The 24,662-nt window shown below is 32.3% G+C and overlaps 1 protein-coding gene across 1 annotated transcript in view; it reads right to left on the reverse strand.

Annotated features, from left to right (window-relative positions):
* Positions 1-6,199: 6,199 nt before the first annotated feature.
* LOC128240331 (uncharacterized) overlaps positions 6,200-24,662 on the reverse strand; it is a 53,537-nt gene continuing 35,074 nt past the window's right edge. Inside the window, exon 10 of the mRNA XM_052956931.1 lies at positions 6,200-17,304. Coding sequence (XP_052812891.1) covers positions 17,154-17,304 — 151 coding nt within the window. The 3' untranslated portion in view covers positions 6,200-17,153. The remainder of the gene's footprint in view (positions 17,305-24,662) is intronic.

The raw sequence follows: 24,662 nt of genomic DNA on the forward strand, positions 1-24,662 counted from the left end.
GCGTAGCGTTTAAAGCTATAATTTGTCAAATGAGATGGCAGTATTTTTTTTTAAATATGCCGTACATTTATTTTGGTATTTTAGAAATCAGCCGTTATTGATTTTAATCAGGTGAAACGGTAGATTTAACTAGAGGCTGGGTCAATAGAAAAAATGTATTCTAAAGCACTAAGCTAGTTAAATATTAATAGCATTTAACCATAACTTAAACTTCTTGATGTATGTTTAAAGTATAGATGCTCTTTGGCCAATGAATTTGTTTTATTTTGCTTTACAGCAATTACCCATTTTATTTTACTTCTAGTAATATTAAAAAGGCTATTCTAACATGAAGATATACTGCTAGATCATAAACATTTTACCTGGATTGTAACGACAGCTTCATACACGCATCCGTTTCCAGCGTAAAATCAGTACCACTACTGTCCTTCTGAGAGGTCGAGAGAACTTTGACCTACATGGGTCACAAACCCACGGAGATTTGGGTTAAAGGAGATCCTCTAAACTACTCTCACTATCAAATTGAGAGGTAGTTCTCAGAGTACTTGTTTGGTTGAATTGCAATTTGTTTCATTGAAAATAAAATTGTGCTACCGAAAATATGGAAGCGTATGTTGTATTTGCTGATGATGTTAATGACCAACTTTGTGTCCACTTGACAAGTTAAAGCATAAATTTGTTGTTAAAGCTGCACTCTCACAGATCGACCGTTTTGACAAATGTTTTCTTTTTTTGTCTTAGAATGAGCCAATTGTTGTGCAAATGTCTGGAATCCATTGATATAAGACTGCTGACAAAAGATCGTATCTCGGTTATTCATATTTACGTTCGAAAATTGATGTTTTAACGCTAAAAGCTGACTAACGCTTTCAGAAAAATCAATTTTTCCGCAGTTTTCCAAACAATTGAGAGTTGTTTTATAGTGAGTTATGTATATAAAACTTTTTAAAGGCATTAAGGCCAAAATCCGCTGATTCTGAGACAGAAAATAAAATGAAAAAAAGGTTGATCTGTGAGAGCTTGAACTAATTTTGGCTTGTTCACTTTAGCTGGGTATGCTGATAAAATTTCTTTAACACCGTATGTCGCTATGTCACATCATCTGTAGTTCTGGGGCCATCCTCATCAATCATTGAGTGAAATTTCTACTTTGTGAAAAACCGCCTTTTCTCATAGTTTAATTCAAAGAATCAAACAAGAAAAAAAGTCAAAAGCATGATTAAAATCAGAATCAAATAATGACGGTATTAAATTTAATGAATAAATTTGATGGAAGATATAAGGTTTTTAAAATATTCAATTTCATTAAGCTGAAAAGTTTTTCTAAGATGTTTTATAAATATGGCCCCTGAAGACTGAAGGATTTTTGCTGAAATTACATAGACAAAACGAATAATTTTAATGTTTGCTCCTGAAAAACATGAGAGAATTTCCCTAAGGATGGTAAAAGGAACAAAGACATAATAACAAGACAAGATATGGCACAATTTTTATTTTGTAGATTTCCAAAATAACTTGATATATAGTACTCTATATATATAGCTTATGATATATATATTATTTCTTCACATAAGTTATATGTACAATAAAGAAATTAGGGTGCTGAGAATCACAAACATGGACAGACGGACAGACAAACACAACAATGAATGAGAAAATCATAACGTAAACTGTTAACAATGGATAAAATACTTGCACCGCTTGTGCGGCAAACCAAAATAAAATGCAGGATATGTTTGCAAAATGGCAAAGTGTTGTTTTTTTTCAAAAACCTATGGCATACAATCTGAGTCACTGATTAATAAGTGTCTTAAATCCAAAAGGGCAATATACTTTTAATAACCTTGAATATTTTACAAGCACACCAAAGCTTATATGATAAGAATTATGATAATTAAATAAAAGATCATTTCTCTTATACAAGTAATAATTTCTAACATTTTTTTTATTGATTTGTTAATCTTCATTAAGGGTACTTTAAAAACCAAGTATGGATCAATACTTACTGCGCAAATGATATTTAACAGCAATTCTTATTATTTCTTTATACAATGTAATGATATCCTAATTCGGGTTCTATCATTTTATAGAACTTTTTAAAACTTAAGATATTTTTAACAAATTGATTTTGACACATGAAAAATGGTTCATTGTGATTATCATGAAGATAAATCCTATTAAATAATTTTTATTTTTTTTAAAAACTCTTATTGTTACACAAATTACAGAAACATCATGCTAACGAGAGTGAACAAGTTTAAGTAAGCATGACTTTCTTCACAATCATTGTAAAATATATAATGTTTAAACTAAAACTAAATAACAGAAAAACAAAAATACTTAGCTTGGCTTTATCCTGATATAAGGCTCTGAGAAAATAAGGGCAAGATCAGGGGCCGTATTCACTACAGTCTCCAGTCGGAGTTATCCTGATATAAGGCTCTGAGAAAATAAGGGCAAGATCAGGGGCCGTATTCACTACAGTCTCCAGTCTGAGCTTAAGACTCGGGACTCAAAATTGCAAATCTTTATTTGATTCTGCAATTGTTATTTGAAGAGCAGAAATGATTAAACTGGCAATAGATGTTCCGAATACCATGTTTAACAATTATTTACACATTATTGGTGAAAAAAAGACTACATTCAAGATAACTTATAAAGTTTATAGATTCGCTTTTCTGATCCTTATTTTTAAACTCAGAATCAAGACGTTAGTCAATATGGGACGAGGACATTCAAATATTTTAAAATCTATATAAGACTTAAAGGGGCCAGACACCAGATAATACAATTGCAAGAAAAAACGAAACTTGTCAAAAACTTACATAAAATTGATATTGTTGTGTACAACACATTGCATCTTACTTACTGATGTATCACATCGCTTACAGCCCCTGATTGAAAATTCTAGGCTAGTTTTAAGGAAATACTGTACTTGCCGATTGTTGAACCATCTGGTTTCTAGCCCATTTAATAATACCAGAGAATATCGAAATGATATGATGACAAATTCCCAAAACAACAAAGTATAACAACATATCTTGGTAAGTAGGCATTTCAATTGAAATCTTTGGTACCATAGAATATTCTGGTACCACTAAAATTTGGTCTACAAATACATGTATAAGCCATAATAACAGTAAATCTGGTTATAAAATGGACTAAAACTGTATCATAAATTAACAGAAACTGTACCATAAAATGGGATAAATTGTACGATAACATGGGAGAAACTGTACCATAACATGGAGAGAAACTGTAACATGAAATGGAGAAAAACTGTAACATGAAATGGAGAAAAACTGTAACTAAAATGGAGAGAAACTGTAGCATAAAAAGGAAAATTAACTGCTAAATTGGTCATAAAATGGACAGAAACTTATCCATAAACTGGAGAAAAACCATAACTAAAATGAACATAAAGTGGACAGAAGCTTACCCATAAAATGGATAAAAAACGTGACTAAAATGAACAGAAACTGTACCATAAAATGAGCCATAACTTAACTCAACATGAAAAAAAACTGTAGCAAAAAATGAACAGAAGCTTAAACTTAAAATGACAAAAACTTAAACTGTTTTTTGCACATAGAAAAGCAACAGATGAAAATAATGTCAAATAAAAACATATATGTGACTTGAATCGGTTTTAAGTATTTGGTATTGACTTAAATGCATTACTATAATACCACTATACAACATAAATACACTTAACAATTCAAATGTACAAGTGGTGGAAATTTTCCACCTGGATAAAGAGGCCACCTGTTTTAAGCAGCCAATTTGACCTTTTCCAAAAGGTGGCCATTATATACAGGTTTGACTGTAAGGTCATTATGTCAGTATGAATTCAATAATTACTGACAATTTTAAAGGTTATTTGACCCAAAAATCAGCTGGACTTATGATGAATCTATCATAGTTCTATTAACTATTATTTAGATGTTAAATTTAAATGTCCGAATACATTACTTTTATCAAAAGTGAAATATATTGCGATCTTACACTAAAAACAAACATTTTTTGTTGTATTGTTTTAAAAGATATAAAATGACAGGTAACTGTAGTTTTCAGAAAAGCATGCCAAATTATATACAAACTAAATGTGACTATTTAAGAAATTAAGTAGCTGACATTGTGTCCCAGTTCTATGTGTGCTGATGTTTGATTTAAAAAATTAACAAAAAATAAAACAAAATTACCATGTCATTATTCAAACATTCACAAAAATGTGCAGGTTTTTTTGCTAGGTGTTTTACTCACAACCTGATATAGTGTAATTTATTTTTTGACTTAAACAAACCTAGGGACATCGACACCACCTACACTAATGTGGGACAAACTCTATAGGACTAATTTTACAAAAACTTGTTTGTATTACTTTGCTACAGTAGAACATAATGTTAAACAGGCGAGCATGATGAAACCCTTTAACACTCCAAAGAACAAAAAAATAGTTAAAATGCATATATTAACTGAATTAATTTAGTTCACAAGAAAAAATACATCCAGTTTTACATAGAGAACAGTAAAATCATGTACAAATTTTAATTAATTTACAAAATATTTTGAATCAATAATTATATCTATTACATTTAACTCAGTTTGTACATTTTACATACTAGTATTATACGAAGAATTAAATTAAAACATTAAATATACTTTATATATGTTTATGTACAAACTCTGTTTAAAATAGCTTTATGCCTAACATAATAAACTATGATTATAAAAACATTAAGAATTGCTCAAAACCTCGGAGGCCCGCCGTTATGCTTATCAGACTGTACACGGTCAGTTATATTTAATACTACGTAACCGTTGGGTTGTTCAAAAGCCTAGTTAATTTTAAACAACATGACTTAACGGTTGAACCTGCCGTCAAACTTAATTGACCTCCAAACCTCAATTTAATTTTAATGGGAGGTGTGAGGTTGGCAATTAATTAAAAGATTTTTTAATTCAGTGTTGAATAGCTTTTAGCAACTCGATCATATTTAACGAAGCATTATTTAATTTAAGGCATTAACAGACTGTTAAGGTGAAGTAGCAGTTCAACGGAGTATTTGAGCAACTGGCCCTAGATACATTAATCACAATTAAAGCTGCACTCTCACAGATTTACCGTTTTTACAACTTTTTTATTTTTTGTCTTGGAATGAGCAAATTTTTGCGTGAATATCTGCAAACCAATGATAAAAGACTGCTGACAAAAAATCAGATCGCAGATTTTCACATTTCCGTTCGAAAATTAATGTTTTATGGCTTAAACCGTAACGGTTTAAGAAAAATGCATAAAACATCAATTTTTGAACTTAAATATAAAAATCTGCGATCTAATTTTTGTCAGCAGTCTTATATGACTGTTTTCCATGCATTCTTGTATAACTTGGCTCGTTCCAAGATAAAAAATAAAAAAGTTATCAAAACGTTCAATCTATGAGAGTGCAGCTTTAAGATAACATGCAGCTATTAACAACTAAAACTTTTTTTTTTTAAGAAAACAAATTTATAAAAAGTGCTTATTCTTTAAAGTTTACATCATGAAAATATTAGCCTTTATACACTTAAGAGTTGCACTAAGTCTTGCATACAGGTAAGAACCCTATAAATTGTAACCTACATCTGCAGCAAAAAACATCCTTATAATGGGCTCAAGTAACGCTTTATTGTTATGAGTAACAGATTACAACTATGCAGACATAATGCTATATCATTCTTGTTCCCCAGGTACTGAGCACTATGATGTTAGTCGAACAAAATAAATGATATCAATTGAAAGAGACTCGCGCACAGATTTTATGTTGGTCGTCTCTTTTCTTTTTTTTCTCTTTTCTTTGAAATCATGGATATTTATTTCTTCAGCATTTAAAGTGATACAATATAAAACTTTGTATGATTAAATGAGTGAGGTTACATCATTCATTATAAGATCATTAACTTAGAATTGTTAGAAAAGATAGTTGTCTATTTCTTGTATGTTTAGTCATGATTTAGTTTTGTCAAGATTTATTTATAAAATTTATAAAATCGACCAAATAATTTCTTATTCAGAAAAAAGAAATACTATAATTTAACCATGATTTTATGTTGATGACAGTTTTTAGAAATTTTTATCTAATATTTATATTATGAATTTAAAAAAAAAATTGTGTGTGTGTGTGTGTGGGGGGGGGGGGGGGGGGGGGGGGCGGGGGCGGGAGGGACGTATCCAAAAATGATCCAAGTGGGTGCCACTATAGTTTTGTAAGATACTACTTTTCTTCTGTTTGCTATGCTTACAGAAGTAGAAGAAAGTTCCTTATGTTCTGCAAATTCTATATAAATAAAGATGGGCTTGAGTGTTCTTTTGAGTGGAAATCTGGGCTAGTGTTAGAATATACTAAGTCAAAGTTTTATTGAGATACCCTTGAATAACAATACTTGTGCAGGTTTAAAATAGCCAGCAAATAAAGTAGATCATTTTAAGTCAAAGCAAGTTGCACAATCACCAAAAAAATTCCTTTGCAGCCTTAGTGCAACCAAAGTACTGGTAAGTCAAACAGAAGTAAGTCAACTAAGTCCTTATACACTCTTTGTTGGAAATTGTATACCTGCAATTTTAATTACAAATGGCATGGCCAAGCTGCAAGCAGAATGATTGAGCTAAGTTTATGACTGGCCATACAAAGGTTCATTTTAACTAGGGAGAGCAGATAAGAACTAGAGAGCCTCATTTTGTAAATTAGACCAATTGTACAGTGTACAAATGAATATCAAGTGTTATCGAGTGTCAAAGAGATTGTTACTAGTATTTGCTTATGTGCAATGAATCTTTTCTTTACATAAGAATAATAATATACATGCATTGGGATACAAGTTATATTTACTGGCATCCATGGTTTCAATGTTAATTGCATAATACAAGGCGTGTGACACCTGGTGCGTCCCATCGAAAATGATCGAACTTAACTATATTTAATGATATGAAACAAATCGAAATTGTCAACGGAAACAAAAAGCATTTCAAATACAAATACAAAAAAACCCAAACCATTTTGAGCCACAATTATGAAATTATACCTTATATAACACAAAAAGCCTGTTTCACAACAGTATAATAATAGAGACGGGTTGCGAATATCGACATTTGTGTGTAATTGAACGTGAAGCTAATGTCACGTTTTATGTACATGTAAAGTTGCACCTTTATAGTTAAAGTCATTAAAATGATTTTAAACTTGTCGTTGTAAGCTTGCGCTGCAGATACTCGTACAAATCACTTTCCTCATGCGGACATTTTAAACCGTGCAATATACACATCATGAGATGACGTAGATTAAATATTTAAGATTACACCGCTAACATGAAATCCTGAAGCCAGCCCCGTTTTTCCCTCGAAGGCGTTTTTTAAAGCTGGCATATAGGATGGTTTTTGTAGACCTATGAAAAAATGCACCAAAAAGTGACCTTTTAATTGACAATAGTCATTTGATGTTCTCTTTTAAGTCCCTGAAAATCTGTAACTAATTAAAGGGGCATTCTAAGCTTTGGATAGTTAATTTGATTATACTTAAAAAAATTGAAACTAGAACTGTAAGCCATAGGCTAACGAATACCCCCCACCCCTCCATGTCTAGGTTGTTTGCCCTGGAGTTAGGCCGGACAAAGCTAATTTTGCCTACAAGGGGAGATAACTCCAGTCAGGGTCATGTGACCTGTACCAAATTCACAGAGGCGAAAGTTTACAACATGGCCATTAATTTCTGAAAGTTTGATAAAGATTTGTTGAATAATAACAAAGATGAATCCCGGACAGGGCTTATTTTGCCTACTTTAACACATCAAGGGGAGATAACTCTGGTCAGGGTCATGTGACCCGTACCAATTTCACAGAGGCGCAAGTTTACATCATGGCCATTAATATCTGAAAGTTTGAAAAAGATTTGTTCAATAACGACAAAGATGAATCCCGGACAAAAAAAAACGGACGGACAGACGGACAGACAGACAGACGGACAGACGGACAACCCGATTCCAGTATACCCCCCCCCCAAACTTTGTTTTGGGGGGTATAATAAACACCTGGGCTTGTATTCAATAAAAGTATTAATTGGAACTAAGAACGATGTAGCTAATCAGATTACTTGTAAATAATAACTGACCAATAGAGTGAATAAAGTCAATGATGCACGACTATAAGATTTACTTTAGTTAAATATTGAATACCATTTAGCTTGAATTAAGTCTCCTGAAAGCTTTTCATAACTTTATACATGAAGCAAAATAAGCCGACCAAAGTGATAATTTTGTTTTTCAAGCATCGTCTAAGAATCTAGCAGAGTTTTCAAAACATTAAAACAATAAAAATTCAAATGCTGACAACTTTTGTTTCAATGATGATATACTTTTGAACAACCCAATGGCTCAAACTCGCTTGGCTCGAATTCCTCATTGGCTGGAATTGGATGTAAAGGACCGATTTTTTTCTACCAAATAAATGCATTCTCGCTTGGCTAAAATCTTCCGAGGCTTGAGGTATTTTTGCTGGTCCCTGGTAATTCAAGCCAACAGGGTTTGCCTGTAACTTAAAATTGGGTTTATATCTTACAAAAAAACCCACCTTAACTGGTGTAATGGATATGGCCATAGACAGCAAGCCCTGAGTTACCTGGGTTTGAATCATAATGCAAGATTTTTATCATTGTATTTATAAAAAAAGGTCCATGTGTTAACCTTTGTATATCATTTTTTGAGGGGTTTTAGAAAAGTTATGTAATAGTTAGAATAACTGACATGAATTAAAATCTTAATGATTAAGAATAGGCAGAGTGAGCATAGCGTAATCGACTTCGAATACAACCTCATTGGCTCAGTTAATGGGCCTTTAATCAAGCATACAAAAATCAGTATATAGGCCTTTAATCAAACATATAAAAATCAGTGTATGGGCCTTTAACCAAGCATGTGACACAGAAACTTAACACTTCTGTAACATGAATAGATTATTAAGGATTGCATCGCCTGTTCATAATAGAGAAGTTTTAATAGAAAATCACTGTGCAAAATGATCTACATTTTCAACTAATGATGATCAGTGTTCTATTTAAAGACAAGTAATTTGAATAGTTACGAAACCACTCCAAGGTGATGTTAACACCGAGTTCTGCACAGAGGTAACAGAAATATAGGTGACGTTCTTGATAACAAATCATGCAAGGAAACTTCAAAACATGCGCATAAGAAATTACACAATGCACGACATTTTTATGTAGGCAAGCAATTCAGTACATAATTATATAGCTAGATTACTAGATTACATAATACAGTCTGGCAAAGAGAAATCCTTCAGGAGAGGCAAACATACGTCATGCAACAATTCTGAATGCCTTCCCAGCGGATTTTGCTCAGAAAGCCTTAGGAGTTCGCCCTGAACAATGTTTATTTTTCATAGATCGTCATAAATCGCTCCACAGCTGGCATGTGCGTTTGACAGTGAAAACTTGTAGGGCATCATGTAAGTTTTCATTCGATATTATCTGCATGAGGATGAGAACAGTTCATTGACACCATCAATAGCTACAGAAGTGTCAATGCTCCCTTGCATCTCAGCATTCCAGAAGCCTTGAAAAATCATTTTTTCATCACAAATAGAAAATGAGTAAGGATGGATGGGGGATCATCATACATGTGGCTTAAGCTGTTAGTTCTCAAGGGCTCTTAGATCTAATCCTAGGGTGGTATTCAAAACACTTCTTAAGTCATTTCCTAACTTAAGTCACTTTCATAATATTGGTATCTCTTAAGTCATATGAAAAAAATACTTTAATATTAAAACCGCTTAAACATTTTTTATAATTTGACTATGAAAATTTCAAGAAATTTCGCTTCAGAGCTTAACGCATTTTCCATTAAGTAGATCAAATGTTGTTTAACAGCAATGAGATGTTTATTCCAGGGACTCGTTAATATTTTATAGGGTCAGAAATGTGAACAATATGCTTGTAAATTTGATAGAACATCTACAACGGTTCAAATTGGCTCTATTGTTAAAAAGTATTCAGGCTTTATTTAACTCACAGGTTTACTTTAATGGTGGCATCGGTAAACAGCAGGAGTGCCTCGAGCCACTTAAAAGGTCATGGGTGGAGAAGTGTAGTGTGTGTGGCTAAGAATGAGACACCCGGGTAGCTCAGTTGGTTAGAGCGCCATGCTATTGTTCTGGCGGTCGTGGATTCGAGCCCTACACCGAGCGGACTTTTGCTCCAGCCACATTTCCATTTAGTCATTAATTGGTTTCATTGTGTTAGTAATTCAGAAGCTTGCGCATGCACAGTGGCTAGTATAGAGGCATTTGATAGGCATTATGAGCTGAACACTCACAGTTTATTTTATCCTACTAAACAAAAACTCGCGCAGGGCTGCATCCAGCCTGCCAACCCTGCAAAGCTAAGCATATAGAAAACCAGAATTGAAAGCTAACTATTAAAAATTAAAAACGTGCCAGAAGATGCTCTTTTTTTTACTCAAAACGTTGGTAATGCTATTGAAAATGCATAGCAATTCAACGTACATGTTCTAACTTCATGCCATCGCCTTATCTAACTGTCTAGTCTACTTAACCTATGATGGAGCAATTATTTATTTCATATTCAGTCTGTAGTTTCCATTAAAGGGACTAGACACCAGATGATACAAAAAACTTAAAACCTAAAAAATTGACAAAGTTGAATACAACGCATTGACTTACTTACTGATGTATCACAATGCTTACCATACATGCAACTGTTGCGCATTTTTCCAATTCGTAATTTACTAGGGTTGTCTACAACGTAAATCCAAGTAAGTTAAAAAAAAGCGTTGGTATATTTATCTGTACTCATAAACAGATATGAATTAAACTGGAAAACAATTATGCTCGATTTTAACCGATTGTTGCATTTATTATTTCAACCACATGAAGTGATGTATTATCTGCCTCCTAAAAGTAGAGCGTTTCAAGATCTAGGCTTCTTTTGAGAAAAACTAATTGCCGATTAATTGACTATCTGGTGTCTAGCCCCTTTAACAAGACACTTGGTATAGACATTCCCTGTGAAAATAGACACATATACATCAATACCCATAACTCTGGCTTAAAAAATCATTGGATTATTGCCCTTTTTTAATCTCAAAAAAACAGACAGGCATTGGTAGTCCCTCCACATGCAGCTGTCCTCTTTTTAAAAGAGTGTTTATTACAAAATTTAGAAAACATTTATTACAGTTTTAACAAGAGCACCACAAACAAGTGTCAATGCTCCCCTTGTCCCAATTTCTCAAAACATCTTAATTTCCTTATAACAGGATTAAGCTATGTTTACTATTTTTGTTTTCGTATATTTTGTGTAATATTTACATTCTTAAGAGTTTTTGGACTTTAAATGGGAATTATCTTAATGGCTTTGTTTATATAGCAAATTCAAGATCAAGTTAGGAATTGGATAAATGAAATAAGTTACTTAATCTTTTACAAAAAAAGGGCGCTGCAGGGATAAAAGGTGATGTTTGGGTGTTACAAAAAGGGCATTCACGGCAGGGCTCCCATCAATAACATGCTTGACAAACTGAGGTTAAAGTCGTCACATTAGATAGTTAGTCAAAAGTCACAGGAATTGTTTAAAAGTACAGGTAGCAGTTAAAATGTTAGTGCAGAATCAAGCATAAACCGCGTAACTTATTTCCTCAATTTAATAAAAAAAATTCAGACAAAGTTATTAAACAATTTCCCCCGTTATTATTCTGGGAAGGGGATAGGAAAGTGACAGTAGCGAACTGTCTAGACAAAATTGTCTTCATGTAAAATTGAGGTTCCTTAGTCTCATTCTTAGAAGCGGTAGGGAGCTAGAATTTTTACGACACCGAGCTGTGAATAATTATAGATCCAGACAAAATTATCTAAGTTAAAGAAAAGAATTATAGTTCCTGGTTTAAAATGTTTCTTGGTTCATACAGTTCATTGAACATGGTAAGGGATTACCAAGAACTAAATAATTATGGTTATTTTTAACTGCTCTTACATATCTTTAACTTAAGGAGTCTGACGCACAAAGAAGAATACTTTCTGACAGAGCTCCATTGATAATAGCTTTAATGGCCAATTGTTCTGAAAACTTTGTTAAAGTTAACAGTTTCTGAATGGGTTCGAATAATAATGTTTAAGGCCAGTTGTGTTCAGAACTTTGTTAAAGTTAACAACATTGTAAACAGTGTTGTTGTTAACATTATAAAGGGAAGTTAATTATGATGTGCTCGTATATATGTGTAAAACAAGTAATGGTGATACATCTGTCTTAAATCTTGTTGGAAACACAGCAGATCACAAAGTGTATCCATGAAACTTCCAGAGCAGAAACAATTTTAAAGTTAACAACGATGAAGTTCACAATGTGGCTAACTTTAACAAAACGCTGAACAATCCACCCTACATGTTAAACCTATACCAAAAAAATATATAATTGCTTGCAGATAACTAGAACAATAGGTAAAATAGATTACCAAAAATACATTATATTCAAGAAAATTTACACCTCACTGAGGCATTTGCTCGGCTAATGCCGAGGTCCATTCACCTTCGTGGGCTGCCTTCCGGTCCTTATAAATGTCACATGGCTTGAAGTGGTGAGTTATATTTCTTATATTATACTGCCATTCAACAGTCAAAACTGTTGTCTCTTGGTGTCTGAGGGATGATAATGATAAAATCAATCCACCTCGAGCAACAGTTCAGATGCCATCCCTGATGTGTTATACCAGTTAGGGCAATGGTTAGCGCACTCGTTTCTCACTAAGGCGACCCGGGTTCGAATCCCAGCCTGGGAGCATGTGAGTTTGGTTAGTGGTCACCAAGCCGGACAAGTGGGTTTTCTCTGTTAACTCCGGTTTACCCCACAACACAAGACCATAATCTCATGCAACATTGTGCCAAGGAGAGTGATTTATTTAAGTTGCAATAGCTTATTTCAGAATCGTTGATAAATTAATTAAGTTTAAACTAAGATGCCATTCCTGACACCTCAGGACAACGCCTTTGACTGCTACCAAAATAACCATGAAAATCAGTACATTATAATGTATTGGATACCTTAAAGGAATTATTTCCTCCCTAAAGAATTTGTAGACATACATCAAGTGCATTTCCGAGGGAAAAAAGAACAGCTCTACATTTCCTTACAAGGAAATTAATATCCATTTCAGTTCAACGAGTTCTTTTCGTGGTATGAAAAATGCTAAACTAGTGTTAAATAGTCAGTGTTTAATTTTGGTTTCCTGAACAGTGGCAGACACGACACAGCGTGCCAAGACTTAATTGTTAAGAAGACTTAATATAAATGCTAACTTTTTAGTGTTTAGCACATAATGCCTCTACACTAGGCAGTGCCCATGCTTGAGTTTCTTCATTACCCACTAGATATAACAACTTTAATGACTAAATGGAAATAGGAGGTTGTTTTCAAAACAAGCAATGTTAAGTTTTTTTTAAAGCTGCACTCTCAAAGATTGTAAGTTTCAACACTTCTTTTTTTTGGTCTCAGAATCAACGGATTTTGGCAACAATGCCTTCATTTCAGTCATATTTAAATAGATAATTCACAATAGAAAAAGTCTCGATTGTTTGGTTAACTGCCTAAAATTGCATTTTTTGAAAGCCTTATCAACGGTTTCGCCATTTAACATCATTTTTCAAACATAAATATGAAAAACTGCAATCTAAACTTTAGTAAAATCTTTAGTAAGCAGTCTTAAATCACTGGCTTCCAGACATTCATGCAAAAATTGGCTCATTTATAGACAAAAACTAAAAACTTGTCAAAACGATAAATCTGTGAAAGTGCAGCTTTAAATAATATTGATAGGTAGTCGGCTTCAATGCAATACTAAAAAAAATTGGTCCAATTCACTAATACTGTCATCAATCAACATTATCACTCCTAGTCTCACACGCTACACAGGGAAATACTCAAAATTCACTGTAAGGGAAACAACTCCAGCAGGATAGTTAGATTTCTCATGAGGAGTTATCAATTACTTTGAATTTTTGGGGTATTTTGAATTTGGCAACAAACAGAATTTTTTTTTTTTAAAGACGATGATTGGCCCTAGGTTGGTATTCAAAATTCAACTCAAGTCAATCTTATGGTCATACATCATTGACTTCATTCACTCTATTGGTCAGTTATTTATAACAAGCAATCGGATTAGCTACATCGTTCCTTGATCCAATTAAGACCAGCCCTAGACCAAGACATTGGCCCAGGGGCCATGATTACAAACAGTCTAAAGTCTGAATGCAGACTTAAGTGGCAGAAAACAAAATCTTCCAATACACTGTAGCACATCATTCTTTCTAGGTCTTCTCATTTTACGATGAAAATCGACGAAATTTATTTTTCACATTTTTTTACATTTATTTTTGTCAAACAAATGGAATAAAGATGATTGTTTGCTTTTCTGAGCCTGAGTCTAGACTTGGACTTGAGACTGTTCGTAAATGTGGGCCCTGATTTTGAAAATGTGAAAATAGCACAGTCGGTCATGACAGACTTTAACTATGTAAAAGCAAATGAGAAGAAGATCATAAAGATGAATGGTATGTAAATAGCACAGCCTGTTACATCAATATGTTACAGCAATTAAGAATAAGACAATGATTACAAAAAATAATTAAATTAGCACAGCCCATTTTGTGACAACGACAGATAAGTATGCAATAATTATTATGAAAATGTTACAAAAGCAGCGAGTGCCTCTTTTTGAGAACAAATTGGCTAAGAAGATCATTCTTATGAAAATGTTAAAATAACACGGCTGATTATATGAGATATAAACTTATAATTTTTATGAGAACAATTAAATTGGAGGTATCATTAATAATAATATGTAAGTCATAATCCAATTATCACATTGAAGCCATGTAATATTTACATAATGAGGGTAAAGGAGTTGAGAAAAATCATTAAAAATTGAGAAATGAGAAATCCCCTTTTTAACAAAAATGAACTTCAACCTTTTAAAACATTCTTTGGCAAACAGTTACAGTCGAACCCGTTGGCTCGAAATCGCTTGGCTCAAATTCATCGATGTCTCCGAGGCTCGAGGTATTGTCGCTGAGGGGAGTTCGAGCCAACAGGGTTCCACTGTAGTTAAAAACTTTTTTGTGTCATAATGAGAATTAACAATACTTAAAATTATATCAGCCATAAATGATGATGTCATAATAAGCTAAAATCATTTTCATATTATTGTCACGGTATACTTCCAATAATGAAAATTAAAAACAAGAAAAATTTAAACTAAAACATTTTTTAAATGCAGCAGCTAAATATGTTCAAGTCAACATGATATCAACAAACAATGAAAACTTATTGGACTGATTGTCAGAATATTATTAAGTTAACAACTCTGTTAATGTCACCATTGTTAATTTTTAAATATTTACTGATCTGGACCTTTCATAGCCATCCTGATCGATCTGTAATATTTTAACAAGGATTGTGACAACTGTTTTAGCTCTAAGTGCATTCGGAAATCTTGGCCATTTTCTATCGAAAAACAAACTTGGATGTATATGGATGGTTTACAATGTCCGAATTCTTTACATTGAACTATGCTGTAAGTAGATAGTGTAGTAATTTCAATATAGCAGTTAAACTTTATGCCTTTACTCTTGGGAATCTGAATTATTTATGCAATAATACACTTCACTGGCAATCACTTTAAACTTAGACATACGAAATACACGTAAAAACACTACAGTTTATTAATACTAATATTTAAAATTTTATAAAATACTTCAACCGATGTACTAGCATACATCCAAAGTTGTTTTCGATGGAAAATAGCTGAGGAGTTCCAAATGCTCTAAATGTTTTTTTGAAATATATTTAAAAAAATCACCTTTTAAACTGAACTACCTTGCTGCTAACATTAATAAAGTTCTGAACAACTGATCCATCATCTCACAAACAAAATGGATAAAGTAATTAAGTCTTAATACACCTATGTATGCCAGCATAATCAACAATAAATAACAAAATGTATGAACACTTTAATTAGACACTAATTTATAAAATGCACAAGTGTGTATAACCAATATTCAAAATATTCTCCTGTACTATATCAAAAGCTAACCTTATGCTCCTTTGCAACATATCATAGGCCAGCCTTTCCCTTATCTGAACCATATCATAGGCTGCCGGCCTGAAGTTTCATTTTTTTGTGTCTGCTTAGATCCATGTGTTTTTTTTCAGTAGTTTTTAAAAAAAATTACCTACATGTATATCCTTGGAAATGGAAATTTTTCAAGTTATTTTTCATAAAATTTAGATTTTATTATAAATTATTTTGAAGGTTGAATATACTCAAATACTCTTTTTGGGGAAATCTAATTAACATTAGGGGAAAAAACAAGACTTTTTTGAATTGGAACATAACCCAATATATCAGGCTATAAAATGGCCAAAAATAGTTCTTTTTAAGCTTTAATTCAGGGTTTTCAAAAAGACAAGTGCCCTGTGCGTTTTATAGGCATATACAGGCTAAATAACAAATCAATTAGAGAAAACATTAATATTATAATAGTATTTATTTTCTAACTTAAATTTTCTAAATATGTAAGTCTTTGGAGATATATAACAATAAATATAATATTCTAACATGGCCATATTTTCAGTTTAAACATAACTTTAAGCTTCATACATGCTTCATACATGCACTTATTATAATACGCAAAATAGCAACATTAGTTAGTTAGTAAGTTAACCTATTTGTAAAAAAACCCTGAAAAGTTTGAATTTTTTTACAATACCTTAATACCCGCTAATCATTTTAAGAATTTCTACATAATAAATTAAGTAATTTTGTAATAAAGATATTTTAATCAGAACATGTTTTGTGAGCAAGAAACTAAGCTTAAATATCGGCTAAGTTTTCTTTATATTACAGTGATTCAAAGATCTTCCTTTTGCTGAAAATCTCGACAAAAGATTTCCAGCTTTTATAAGACCAACCTTATTATTGCTTCATCTTTTGTCTTGCGAATGATTAATTAAATTACATTTGGCCAAAAAATAAACCCGGTCCACTCAAATTTTACCAAACTTGGCTTGATAGGTCAGTTAGTTTTGCAAAGTCAGTTAATCGTCTAAGTATTCTACGTAATACTGTGTTTCTTTAAGGTACTGTTTAATTCGGGTTGGGATGGGAAGATGGTCGATATGGTCTCGTCGCACAAGCTGTAAAATACGGAATCGGCACATGTGCTGTAGGGATCTCATCTGAACAAACCTGAAAAATATAATTATAATTGTTAGTTTTGTTTATTAGAATAAAAATATTTATTGTATGATTGTTTTAAAAAATTATGAATTTGGTACAATTACACAGAATCAATATTACGTTCGAGAAGAAACACCAAAATAATAAGATATTTGTTAACTAGAACTGTAAGCCATAGGCTAACGAATACCCCCCACCCCTCCATGTCTTAAGGTTGTTTGCCCTGGAGTTAGGCCGGACAAAGCTAATTTTGCCTACAAGGGGAGATAACTCCAGTCAGGGTCATGTGACCTGTACCAAATTCACAGAGGCGAAAGTTTACAACATGGCCATTAATTTCTGAAAGTTTGATAAAGATTTGTTGAATAATAACAAAGATGAATCCCGGACAGGGCTTATTTTGCCTACTTTAACACATCAAGGGGAGATAACTCCAGTCAGGGTCATGTGACCTGTACCAAATTCACAGAGGCGAAAGTTTACAACATGGCCATTAATTTCTGAAAGTTTGATAAAGATTTGTTGAATAATAACAAAGATGAATCCCGGACAGGGCTTATTTTGCCTACTTTAACACATCAAGGGGAGATAACTCCAGTCAGGGTCATGTGACCTGTACCAAATTCACAGAGGCGAAAGTTTACAACATGGCCATTAATTTCTGAAAGTTTGATAAAGATTTGTTGAATAATAACAAAGATGAGTCCCGGACAGGGCTTATTTTGCCTACTTTAACACATCAAGGGGAGATAACTCTGGTCAGGGTCATGTGACCCGTACCAATTTCACAGAGGCGCAAGTTTACATCATGGCCATTAATATCTGAAAGTTTGAAAAAGATTTGTTCAATAACGACAAAGATGAATCCCGGACAAAAATAAACGGACGGACAGACGGACAGACGGACAGACAGACAGGCCTCAAGACGGTAGGCAATCACGGTCAAATACCGGCGTTGCCTGTATCGACATACGCAGGCGATGCCGTCAGTGGCAGGCGCTGCCTGTACCGATTCATAAATTTATCGATAGCTTAAATCATCGTTTTTATTGGAAAAAATTAAATGTTTGTTGTTAATTAAGACTAAATTCGTTAGAATAAAAAATATTAATTTGAAAGAAATAATATTTAAATATAAAAATATATAATTGCATGAACAGCTACTACCACGTCTGCGTGTCTTCAATTTGTCTATGAAATTTTACTGCGGACAATTTCGAGGGAATAATTGTTGTATTTAATATATTTAAAATGTGCGATAATGATCATGTTGTTTTGAAATTACTAACAAAAGCTGATAATAACAGTATACAACTTGCTATGATTAGAAAGACCCGTCAAATAATGTATCGTCTGTGCAATTTACGCTTTTAACTTCTATTTAACACTTTGTCATACCGCATGTACCGATTGCTTAGTGTTGCAATCTTTCTAAGCATTTTGACATTAAATCAACATCATTGAAATTAAATTAACAAGGTACTTTTCAATTCAATTTACCTTATTTCAACATATAAAAGTACAAAAACTGCTACTATTCCACTCCTATTGACTATCCTATTTATAAACAAGAACATTGCAAATTTGCGGGCTCGTGTACATATCCACAAAGAACGCTGGGTGCATAAAAAATGAGATCTATGTATATTTAGATTGTTTTCCATGTTTCACGCGTATGCGTCATGGTGTTTTACTGCACCCAACTGTTCATAGACCGGAAGGGCGGTAAAGATCATAAAGCACCGCTTACAGATAGTGATCTTAAATTCTTTAAAGGGTCATATAAAAATTGGTTGACGGGAAATATGTCAGCTTAAGGCTGTATTGTGTTTGGTACTGAAATGACATGCTGCTGTTAGGAATGTTTTTAATAACCCCATTGAAAATATGTGCATGCAGTTATAATTGGTCGAAATTTAAAACAAAATATTGTTGTTGGTGTTTGAAACATTCTGTCACATAAGTTTTCCCAATTTTAAGGCTATCTTTTTATTTCAGTTTAAGATAAAAAAAATAGTTTCACCCACTGATCACCATAATTAATAATGTTCACGAGTAAGAATGTAAGTTATCATGTTCGCGAGTGAAATATATTTTGAATATTTCTTATGTATTTCAAATGTTTTTTTAAGAAATTGAATCCATTTACCAGTGCTGTGTGACATGATGTTCATCACGTCATGATAATTATGGTATTTAACTGTGAAATGCATGACAGTTCAAGACTTCTTTTATATCTAATAACGACTTAACAGTTATCTATTATGTAAATATTGATAAAGTTACGTATCTTTACCTCAAGTAATTTTGCGATGAATGTTTTATTGTTCATATCTCATATATTTTCACATTAAAGTGTAGCTCCGTAACAGTGAAGGATATAAATGAGTGAGTAAGTGATACGAACAGAACGAACGAACGAACGAACGAACGAAAGAACGAAAGAACGAACGAAGATGGATGGATGACAGACGGATGAAACCAACGAACGATCGAACGAAAGAATTAATTAATATACTAATTAATGAATGACATTGTACATTGTATCCTAGCAAAAGTGCAACTGAAACCTTCAGTATTTTATTTTTGTAAATTAACGCCATTTCAAACATTACAAACCTCCATGTTTTTATTTAGACGCGATAATGATGCACAAGATTCACAAGATTTCATTTGATTCATGTCTGCCAATCGGACTGAAAAAACAGTACTTGTCATTTTATAGCTAAAAAGGACGTGTTTGGTATCAAAATTCTTAAAATGTGCTCAAGCTCTATATTATAATTGAATAAAACATGTGGTTTTAAATGAAATCCGAAAAGTACAAAACATGAAGTTTAAGTTGAATTGTGTCGGAAACTAAAGAGATTGGTAAGCCCCTCCCCCAATCGAACCGGCAGACCTTTCTTTTTTGAATCTTCTCTCTGATTGGCTGAGGGCAATATTCTGTCAAATTGCGATTTAATTAGGTAGTCACGCCCATAAAGTTATACGTTCGCGGCATATCCTGTCCCCTTTTATGGCCCTTGTGACACCATATGCACAATCAACTAGTGTATATTTTAGCTGACTACCTTAATATATAAATAAGAGTTAAATTTCATATCTTTAATTGTAAAAGAAATATCAAGGAATTTATCAATATCTTTTCGCAAACAATACAAATTGAATGTTTAGCAGTAAAATAAACATATTCAATTTTAGCATTAAAAAGGAAACCAAAATTTATGATTTTCCGTTTGAACGTAAGATGGCAATGCAGTATACACCAGAGCCCCGAAATTAATCTTTGTTGAATCCGGTTAAATCAAAATACTTCTACATGTTATTTCCTATTTAGTTCAACTAAAAACAAAAGGTTAATGAAAATAAAGACTCCCCAAAAAAATATTACTAATTCTTAAGTGAATGATTTTCTATTTCATAATATGTTTTTGCAAGCAGTTGAAAAATCGACGTATACAGAATTCATGTTTTACGATCATTTTATTTCTTAATATTAAGCCGATACAAGAAAATTAATATACTCTGTATAAAATTATATTTTCTATGCCAATAATATATGTAATCGCATGGATTGTTTACAATTTGAGGGTGCTAACTAGAAGATATGATTCTACGAGGATAATGCTTACTAAAGATTGAATTACCCACACTAACAACACATCATTGAAAGAAAATAATCAATTGTACAATTAACTTTAATTAAATGTCGCTCATTGTCAGTATCTGTGAATAGAAAGGTGTTTAAACATAATTACATGTATGAATAATAACTTTGAAATAAAAAATTCAATTTGTTTGTTTATTTGCTATAAACATGTAATTTGTTTCTCAGCAATAAAAGATATTGTATTGTATAATATAAAATAGATAATTGATGCACTTAATTTGTTATTCACAAGTACAGTTTGTTGTAAAAATATCAATTATCTTTTAATACATTAATCTTTTAAATCTATTAATGTTTTGTTGATATCATTGTTCTGTTCATTAAAGTTAATTACAGTCGAAACTCGATAGCTCGATATTTTAGGGATCGGCCAAAATACTTCGAGCCTCGAGAATATCGAGCCAAGCGGGATTGTTTACAGAATGTTATTTTTGTATTAATTACAAAAAGTATTTTTTACAGCGTTTGTTATTTGCTACGCTATATCCGTAACATGACTTATTCGATACTTAGAAAATATCATTTTGATTTTTTTTTATTTATTATAAAAATACATTTATGCGAAACAACAAACAAGCAATTTTAAACAGTGGGTAACACAAACATAGCTTATAAGCTGTATCTAAAGGCTTAGAAATTTATAGATGGATAACAATTAGAGACAGAACTTAAAGTGATGGCATGTTTATTCAAACTGTAAAAAACATTTAAATTTGGTAATAACTATTATACCAGTCAAGCAATTTTAATCGATTCGCACGCAAACAAACCAAGGTGTGAGATTCTTAACTGAACCCGCGAGAATGACATCAACCCAAGCAAATATTTCCCACAAAGTGTGAAATTCTTACTTGGGACCGCGAAAATGACTTCGAGCGTGGAGAAATATCGACCCTCAAGTTATCGAGCCATCCGATCGAATTTTATATGAACAAAGAGTAAAAAAAAATCGGTCCTTTTAATCTGGTTCGAGCCAACGAGGATATCGAGCCATGAGATAACGAGTTTCGACTGTATTAAATAACACCTGCACAACATTTAATATTTTTTGTTTGTTTCTTTTATTTGCTTTAAAGTATTTCTCAAAAAGTATCATTTTTTAATTGTTATTGAATATTTTCTAAAAACATTCTGTATTACATTGTTTTGATTGAGTGTTTTGGGTATAATATTTGTGTCCAGATGTTCAAATTTCCTATGTTTTTTCAGGTGAAAATGTCAAGTAACGTTGTGTATTTCAATTACTGCATGACACTTGAGCCTGACAAATCACAACAAGTAAGTTTTAATACAAACGGTTTATTTTATGCTGATATAAGATATGATTAAGAATTCGTTCTGATATGTTTTATCAAATTTATTGTCTATGTGTTGACCGAAGATCTCTGCCAAAAGTTTGCAACAAGATTGGAATATATTATCAATTTAAAACGGTTGAGTTATATTTATTGATTATCGAATATTATTAAAACGTCGTAAATTATTCATATAATGTATCTCAGACATCGTTTAATTAATTCATCCAAAATAACATTATACATAAATAGTACAAAATGTCATCATTTCGAGCTAGTGTAATATTTAGCCCAGACCAGTGTTGGATTCGAAACTATGACTCTTCGGGAATGTTTGAAATAGACTAGAAGCTACTAAGATTTGAATTTCTGAAAAAAAAGAAGATTGTTTAGCTATTAAGTTAATTGACCGCGAACCTCTGTTTTCACACGATTTTATTTATTAACTATTTTATTTAAACTTTATCTTTAAATTATGAAATAACATGCGTTTCTCTATAATTTTCAAAAGAGAATCAATCTGGTTTATCTACCTGGGACGGCAATGCCGGGTTTTGCAGACATAAGTGTCTTGAAGACATAGAAATAAAAGAATGCATGATTTGTTTTAATTATGGCTAATCTTTATATTCAGAATTAACATCTTTAAACTCTGAAATAGCATACATTTCTCTATAATTTTGAAAAGAGATTTAATTTGGTTTGTCTGTCGGGGCGGCAATACTGGGTTTTGCACATGTCTCTTGAAGACATTCATACAAATCAAAGAAAATGCATGATTTGTTTGAATTCTAGCTAAATATTTTAATCTTTGAAAGATTCTGAAATAGCATGAATTTTTTAATCTTGTAAAGAGATTGAATTTGGTTTGTCTGCCAGGGACGGAAATGCCGTGTTTTGCAGACATAAGGGTCTTGAAGATATAAATAAAAACCAAAGAAAATGCCTGATTTCCTTAAATTCTAGCTAAGTATTAAATGTTATATTTAATAAATTCTGAAATAGCATACATTTTTCTATAAATTTGAAAAGACATTCAAATTGGTTTGTCTGTCTGGGACGGCAATTCCGGGTTTTGCAGACATAAGTGACTTGAAGACATAAAATAAAAGAATATACATGATTTGTTTGAAATGCCGGGTTTTGCAGACATAAGTGTCTTGAAGAAATGAAAATAAAAGAAAATGCATGATTTGTTTGTAATCTAGCTCAATATTATAGCCAATCTTTAAATTCTGAAATAGCATACATTTGTCTATAATTTTGAAAAGAGATTCAATTTGGTTTGTCTGCCCTGGACGGCAATGCCGGGTTTTGCAGACATAAGTGTCTTGAAGAAATAAAAATAAAAGAAAATGCATGATTTGTTTGTAATCTAGCTCAATATTATACCCAATCTTTAAATTCTGAAATAGCATACATTTGTCTATAATTTTGAAAAGAGATTCAATTTGGTTTGTCTGCCTTAGACGGCAATGCCGGGTTTTGCAGACATTAGTGTCTTGAAGACATAATAATAAAAGAAAATGCATGATTTGTTTGTAATTTAGCTAAATACTATACCCAATCTTTCTGAAATAGCATACATTTCTGTATAATTTTGTTAAGAGTTTCAATTTGGTTTGTCTGTCAGGGACGGCAATGCCGGGTTTCGCAGACATAAGCGTCTTGAAGATATAAATAAAAACGAAAGAAAATGCATGATTTTCTTAAATTCTAGCTAAGTGTTATATTTAATAAATTCTGAAATAGAATACATTTTTCTATAAATTTGAACAATCTTTAAATTCTGAAAAAGCATACATTTGTCTATAATTTTGAAAAGAGATTCAATTTGTTTTGTCTGCCAGGGACGGCAATGCCGGGTTTTGCAGACATAAGTGTCTTGAAGACATAAAAATAAAAGAAAATGCTTGATTTGTTTGAAATCTAGCTAAATATTATACCCAATCTTTAAACACTGAAATATCATACATTTCTCTATAATTCTGAAAAGAGATTTAATTTAGTTTGTCAGTCAGGGTCGGCAACACTATGTTTTGCACACAAATGTCTCTTGAAGGCATTAATAAAAACAAAAGAAAATGCATGATTTGTTTGAATTCTAGCTAAATATCTTAAACTTAAAATTCTGAAATAGCATAAATTTTCTATAATCTTGTAAAGAGATTGAATTTGGTTTGTCTGCCAGGGACGGCAATGCCGGGTTTTGCAGACATAAGTGTCTTGAAGAAATGAAAATAAAAGAAAATGCATGATTTGTTTGTAATCTAGCTCAATATTATAGCCAATCTTTAAATTCTGAAATAGCATACATTTGTCTATAATTTTGAAAAGAGATTCAATTTGGTTTGTCTGCCCTGGACGGCAATGCCGGGTTTTGCAAGCATAAGTGTCTT

Source organism: Mya arenaria, chromosome 7, assembly GCF_026914265.1.
Source record: "Mya arenaria isolate MELC-2E11 chromosome 7, ASM2691426v1".
Classification (NCBI taxonomy): Eukaryota; Metazoa; Mollusca; class Bivalvia; order Myida; family Myidae; genus Mya; species Mya arenaria.